Source organism: Hipposideros armiger, unplaced genomic scaffold (assembly GCF_001890085.2).
Source record: "Hipposideros armiger isolate ML-2016 unplaced genomic scaffold, ASM189008v1 scaffold_362, whole genome shotgun sequence".
Classification (NCBI taxonomy): domain Eukaryota; kingdom Metazoa; phylum Chordata; class Mammalia; order Chiroptera; family Hipposideridae; genus Hipposideros; species Hipposideros armiger.
The window spans coordinates 1,700,189-1,707,659 of NW_017731712.1; the positions used below are offsets into that span (position 1 = coordinate 1,700,189).

Sequence of the window (7,471 nt, forward strand, 5' to 3'; positions counted from 1 at the left end):
TCTCGATAGTGTCACTGACGGCACACTTCATCCGATTGCTTTGTGCCATTTTTGCATAAGTTATTTGCAATCAGCTCTAGGTACCGTCTGCTTTCATGCCCTATAGCTAACGTTATGTGGGTAAATGTGATGCTTGCCATGGAATCTTCTTATAACTTGCAAACTATTTATTTAAAAAACTTTTTATGATAAAGCAGTAAATCTAATTCATGGTTGAAGATTTGGAAAATATGAGAAAGCATGTAGGATAAAATTAAAAGCACCTTTAATCCCTGTAGCCCAAAAGTAGCCACTGGTAACAGTTTCGAGAATTTCCTTCTGGTATCACTTTTCTATATGTACTTCTCTGCATTTTCCAAATATTCCAAGATGAGCATGCTTTTTCTACATTTGTAATCAGGAAATAAACATCTGCAGGTACAGTGGAGTCCCAGCAAGCTCTTTGAGGCTTGATCAGCTATAGAACATGAGTAAAGAGGCAGCAGGACGGATCCCCCCACCGCTTCTGCAGCAGTGGCCCTGATAAGGGGACTTGCTTTTTGCAGGGGCTGCAGTCCTCCGTGGGTCAGCTCCGCGCTACAGTTTCGCTCCACAACTCCGGCGGCCCGAGCTCTTGGCAGGTTAAAAACGAGCACAGCCGACCTCTGGGTGGCCTCTGAAGTAGCTGCTGAGACACGCCACGCGCGACGTTCATCCACAATAACTCCTGAATGTCGTCTAATAATTCACTGCCCGCGTTCCACTGTCCCTGATCGTCTCAAAACTGTGTTTTTATCATTGGTTTGCCAGAAACAGCATCCAAAGAAGGACCTCCGATGTGTGTGCATCGCTCACACGTCTCCTTCCCGGGTGTGCGGGACCCGGCGGGCGGCCGCGGGCGGCGCCACCAGCGCTCAGAGGCTCCAGCAGCGTGGAGCGGAGAGGGCGGTGGCGATCACCATGGAGACTGCGGAGCGCGGCTCTGATTGGCTGAGACGCTCCGGCCCCGCCCCCTCCGCTCAGCGCCTTGGGGGTGCTGGGGAAAGGCGCCCCTGAGAACGCAAGCGGAAGCGGCGCGCCCAGAGGTTCCTGGGAGTTGCAGTTCACCGTCTGGTCGTGGACCCAGGACGCTCAGACCAGACGCCTGGGGTCCGTGGGCAGGTCGCCGCAGGAGCCCGGAGTCGCGCGAGGTCGGTGTGGCCTTGGACGCGGCGCAGAGCTGCCGGCCTTGCGGACGCCCCGAGCCGGGGCCTGGCGCGGGCTGGACCCCCGGGTCCTGCAGAGGCTGCGAGGGCCCGGCAACCCGCTTTGCAGAGGAAGAGGAGAAACTAAGGAGAAAGGAGCCCTGGGAAAAGGTTGTTTAAGGGGAATCTGAGCCGAGCCAGAGCTCGCTCACTGTGACCGCAGCTTTCGTGCAAGGGACCAAAGTGTAATCTGCGACCCCCACATGGTAAATCTTTGCTGAAATGTTGGCTTGGAGACCCTGAATTTGACTTGAAATAACTGTTTCTTTGGAGGACTGGTGGCGCGCTAGCATTTATCCTTACACTATAATCTACACCTTTCTAAGATTTTCTTTTTCTTTTGTTAAGATTTTTATTAGGGAATTGGGGGGAGGGGAACAGACAAGTTGCTGTACTTTTGTTCTTCAGTCTAGTTGTGGAGGACGTTGCTTCACTGGCCCAAGTTGGCACCATCATTGCGCTCTTCCCGGGCGAGGCAGATCAGTCGCCAGCTTCTGGACGGCCGCTCACGCTGGCTGCTGGCTACACACGGTAGCCCATGGCAACCCACTGCAGCAGGGGCTGCAGCCTACGCAGTTGCAGGCAACTCACGGCAGCCCAGCTCCAGGTCGAGCTGTTGTTTAGCATTTTAGCTGTAGAGGGCAGTGTCACTGGCCCTCATGTGGGATCCAAACTGGGGCCCTCTGGCATCCCAAACCAGCTCTTAACCAACTAGCCCCTTGGCCGGCCCAAGATTTTCTTTTCTTAACACGTGCAGAAAGCGATCTGATTATGCAAATGTTTAATTAAGGAAGCAAAGTATTGAGTTACGTACATTATAAGTGACCCGTTCATTTGAGAATCTCAGAACTTTCTATTAAAAAGGAGAGAGGAACAGGTCTGCAGTGCCTGTCCTCAGCATCTCTCTTTGTACCAGGACATCTGTGTTTATGATTGCTGAGAATGCTGTTGCCTCTGGGTAGTCATGCGACCCAAACATTGACTCGTGTTAGCTCACGTTGCTAATACTTAACTTTCCAGCCAATCGAATAACACCCCCTCTCAGTGCTGGTCTGTCTGCTCTGGCGTTGGATCTTCTTCTCTTTCCATTGGTTGGAGGACCCAGTGAGTGAGTTGGGAGACTCGATTATATTCTTTATGAACTGATAGTGCTAGTGCTTTAAAAATTTCAAAATATTAAATTTAAGTGACCACAGTATTGAATTTATTGTATGTTTTCTTTTCCCATGAGCCAGATTCCAAGTTTCTGATATTACTGTCAGTTCAGGAAGGAGTTGTGGAGATCCTGTGAGATCTCGAGGTCTCTAGAGGCACTCATCAGATGAGGATAAATCTACGCAAGCAGGTTAGGGGCGAATGTTTAACAGGAGTGGAATCTCTTAAATGTTGTCCAAGAAGCTCTCGGTAATGCCTTCAGTCCTGCCATTCTGCTGTTCAGAATTGGAAATATTCAGCTGTTACTCCTTTCTGTGTTGTTTTTCTTGGTGTTGTTTTTACTTCCCTTAGTAGCTTCCCTCCACGGGCTGCCACTCTGCCATTTCTTCTTGTTGAACGTTTTCTAGTATTGCTGTACATCCCCTCACTGTTTGTATTTGGATGAGGTCGCTGTCCAGTCTCATTTAGGTTGTTTAGGTCCTGGATCACTGTGGCAGTACAGTGCACAGAGCCCGAGTTCTCTCTCTGACGGTCGCGTCGCTCACCTCTGTTCCTTTAGGTTAATCACGGAACATTCCTTAAAATGAGAAGGTTAAAATTTTACATCTTTAAAGCATTTGGGTTTTCTTTTTTTAGCTTTCAGTGTCTTTGTGACATTGCCTATTGGACCGGCCTCTTTCCCACCACTTTTATCTACACTTACCTCTGCTCCACTGACTCTTATTTTCCCATGTTACAAGACTATATATTCTAATACGAATTAATTTTATTAAGGGTTATTTTCTTTCTCCTGAGTGCAGTTTTCCTTGTCCCAACACAAAAAGAGATGTTTTTATATTTTTTTATTCCTTTCAGATTTGAAGACCAGAGCATTTACCAAGGAGAAGACCATGAGTATACTTTTGAGCGAGCTTCTCCATCACTGTCATCATGGAAAGGCTCAGAAGGGGTGCGTCCCAAGGATGTTTATTTGAAGAAGCCTGTGACTATGAGGCCAAGGTAGAAAAGCAAAGGAAGAACGCTATAGGTAAAATTTCAAAAAAATCTCTTGCCCAAACCACTGGTTTTCAGCAAGTAATAGTTGCCCAGGAAGAAATATCTTTAGAGGAAAATGTACACAAATTTAATGTATTTGAGAGAAGTTTTGATGTAAGAGCTAAGCTTAATCCACAGCATATTACTTACTCAGAAGCTAAACCACATATATTTGATTCATTTGGGAAAAGTGCCAGATGGGACTTCTCTCCAATTAAACGGCAAAGAAATTACAAAAAGAAAAGTTATAATTGTAGTGAATGTGGAAAAAATTTCAATGACCGTTCAAACTTTATTCGTCATCAAAGAATTCATACCGGTGAGAAACCTTATAAATGTGATGACTGTGAAAAAGCTTTTAGCCAGAGTTCATCTCTTACTGAACATCAGAGAACTCACACTGGAGGAAAACCCTATAGGTGTAAAGTTTGTGAAAAAGCGTTCATTGTAAATTCATCTCTTATTCAACATCAGAGAATTCATACTGGGGAGAAACCTTATAAATGTAACGAATGTGGGAAAGGCTTCAGTGACTACTCATCCTTTATTCAACATCAAAGAATTCATAGTGGAGAGAAACCCTATGAGTGTATTCATTGTGGGAAGGCCTTCACGGACATCTCATCTCTTACACAGCACCAGAGAATTCACAGTGGAGTGAAACCCTATAAATGTAATGATTGTGGAAAGGCATTCAGACGAAGTACACACCTTACCCAACATCAGAGAACTCATACTGGGGAAAAGCCTTATAAATGTAACGAATGTGGGAAAGCATTCACTGCCCACTCAACCTTTACACAGCATCAAAGGGTTCACACTGGAGAAAAACCCTATATGTGCCATGCATGTGGGAAGGGCTTCCCTGAAAATTCTTCCCTTACTAAACATCAACGAATTCATACTGGGGAAAAACCCTATGACTGTAGTGAATGTGGTAAAGCTTTTAGCCAGAGCACTCACCTCACTCAGCATCAGAGAATACATACAGGAGAGAAACCCTTTAGGTGTGATAAATGTGGGAAAGCATTTGGTAACAGTTCAATGCTGATCAGACACCAGCAGCTTCACACTTTGGAGTCATCCTAATGATCTTATGGTTTCCTGGACTATGTCATCCTTTCAGGACCTCTCACTTTTTGATCCTGTGTCTCTTCCCATGCCACCTGCTCTCCTGCTCACCATTATAACCTCTAGGAATGTTGTTCTCCTGGGATGAAGTAAAACAGCATTTCTCATAGTTGTTGTAAACAGCAATTTCACTGGATGACATCCCCTTTCCTACATCTATCCTGAGGAAGTGTGGTTGCTACTCCATCTCCATGTTCACCTGTGAACAGTAACCCATTTTGTAGCATAGCCGTCACCCTGGGCTTCTGAATCAGTTTCTCTCTGGACCTAATTTACTTGTCATTTCTGGGATTCCTCACTCTGATTATTAAAACAGGTCAATTATTATATTCATCCGTATTTCTCAGTTCTTTGCTCTGCCTGCCCAAAATACCAGTGGTTCATCAGGCTGAGAGTAAATTTGAATAACAGTACATGTCACTGGGAATCATGTCATATTGGCAATTTGGCTTATATATTCATCTGTTAAGTTCTTTCAATATGATCATCTCAAAGATTGGACCATCTACAAAGTTCAGTGGTCTGTTAGCATTCGTAATACATCTTACAGCTGCCTGCGTCTTCCCAGTCACCCAGAGTCCACCATGTTTTTACACATCTCTTCTCAGTCAAGCTTAACCTTACTACCCACTTATGTTCACTGCTGCCACCCCATGTGTGTTAGTGAAAGAGATGAAGAAATTTGGCATTCAGACTGTGTTTCAACTCACCATCAACATAGCTGACTTGGGTTCCTTTTTTTTTTTTAATTGGGGAATTGTGGGGATGGGAACAATGCTGGGGAATTGGGGGAAGGGGAACAGACAAGTTGCTGTCCTTTTGTTCTTCAGTCTAGTTGTGGAGAACGTTGCTTCACTGGCCCAAGTTGGCACCATCATTGCGCTCTTCCCGGGTGAGGCAGATCAGTCGCCGGCTTCTGGACGGCCGCTCACTGCGGCTGCTGGCCGCTCACGCTGGCTGCTGGCTACACACGGTAGCCCATGGCAACCCACTGCCACAGGGACTGCAGCCTACGCCGTCGCCAGCGACTCACGGCAGCCCAGCTCCAGGTTGAGCTGTTGTTCAGCATCTTAGTTGTAGAGGGCAGTGTCACTGGCCCTCATATGTGGGATCCGAACCGGGGCCCTTTGGCGTCCCAAGCCAGCTCTTAACCATCGCGCCACTCGGCCGGCCCCTGACTTGGGTTCTTGTTAGACTGGGTCCAAAGATCAAATGTGGGCTCTGGCTTCCCGCTTCTCTGTGCTCTCGCACAGTGTGGCTTTTTATCACTGGTCATCACCAACTCGATGCCCTGGTCTACTCACTAGGGACAGAGTTAAAGGTGGAAATGGCATTTAAAACGTCACTTTGTCAGCAGGAGCAGAGCCAGTTCCCTGAAAGACAAACTGGAACTTTAGCTACCAAATACTGTTATGGACCCAGACTCACTGTGAGGGCAGTAGCTACACAGCTGGTGGCGCTGGCCTGTGTGGCACTTGGGAGACCTGCTCTGCGTGCCTTTATAATTTTTATCTTAGCTTTCTCATTTGGTACTTGTCAGTTCTAGTTCAGTCTTACTGTCCATTTACTTTGCTATGTGTCTGGTTCCTGCTGCTGATTTTTCATTATAATGGACATTTCACTGGTTTCCTGATCTCAGTCTTAGGGGTGGCCCAGCCAGATAACTGTTATTAGGGTTTTCGCTCTTCTCTGGCATCCAGCTGCTTACTAAAATAAAATGTTCAACATGCTTCCTCCTGAGCATTTTTTTTTTTTAGCTGAGCCATCCTGCCACCTGTTGGCAGCTCAGTGGCTGTTCAGCTCGGGCCGGGAATCGAACCGCTGTTGCTCAAGCTCGCATTCTTGAGCGAGCTCTTAACCAGCTGAGCCACTTGGCTGGCCCGTCCTGAGCATTTTTTTTGTTGCCCTAGTTTTCCATTGTTGAAGATTTCGCAGCCCTGCTATAATTCTTACAGTATTTACCACGTTGTTTTACAGTTAGGTGTTCTACTAGCCCAGCGGTTCTCAACCTTCCTAATGCCGCGACCCCTTAATACAGTTCCTCGTGTTGTGGTGACCCCCCAACCATAAAATTATTTTTGTTGCTACTCTATAACTAATTTTGCTACTGTTATGAATCGTAGTGTAAATATCTTTTTGCTTTCTGATGGTCTTAGGCGACCCCTGTGAAAGGGTTGTTTGACCCCTAAAGGGGTCGCAACCCACAGGTTGAGAACCACTCTAGACTGTCAGCTCCTTCAGGGCAAGGACCTTGTTTAATTCATCTTTGTATCTAGTCTCCAACAGACTGATTGGCACAGAGTTGCTGCTTAATAAAAACTTTCTTTAAAAATGACACAGCTTCCTAGTTGCCGCTTCCACAACCCAACTGAACACATTTTTACTGAACAGTCTTCGAAGTTCCGGAATCTCTTTGGGCTAGACCTGTCTTCATACCTTGGCTATATATATCTGTCCTTTGTCATGGTGTGTTTCCAAGTATGTGTAAGTCAGTGTGAAGTAATACAGTGGGTTAGCGCTTGGGCCCTGAGATCAGAGAGCCCAGGTTTGAGGCCCAGCTGTGGTATCTGCAGGTGGCTCGTGTTGCTTCTGTATTTTATTCAGGTTCCCACATTCAGACTCAGTCTGGCACCTCTATGTGTTAAAGCCCACACTGGTCATGCAGACAGGTTAATGCTGAGAGCTGGGGTACCTGGTGACCAAATTGGGTTGATATGATAGGAAACGAGACCAGGAGAAGAAACAGGCCTGATGAAGGCTCCACACTGTGCTGATAAGAGACTTCATTCCCCACCCTAGGAGGAAGCTGTTGGTAGTTCTATGTACAGGAAGTGATAGGATAAGATCGCTATCTTAGAAAGACCAAGCTGGTCACTGTAGAGGTTGCACTGGATGAGAGAGGGCGGGAAGCAGGGAGACCAGTGAGA

The 7,471-nt window shown here is 46.5% G+C and overlaps 1 protein-coding gene across 1 annotated transcript in view; it reads left to right on the plus strand.

Annotated features, from left to right (window-relative positions):
* The first annotated feature begins 1,051 nt into the window (after nt 1-1,051).
* LOC109393004 (zinc finger protein 501-like) overlaps nt 1,052-7,471 on the plus strand; it is a 10,444-nt gene continuing 4,024 nt past the window's right edge. The window contains exons 1-2 of the mRNA XM_019661823.1: nt 1,052-1,429; nt 3,234-4,860. Of these exons, the coding sequence (XP_019517368.1) occupies nt 3,309-4,502 (1,194 nt within the window). The 5' untranslated portion in view covers nt 1,052-1,429; nt 3,234-3,308 and the 3' untranslated portion in view covers nt 4,503-4,860. The remainder of the gene's footprint in view (nt 1,430-3,233; nt 4,861-7,471) is intronic.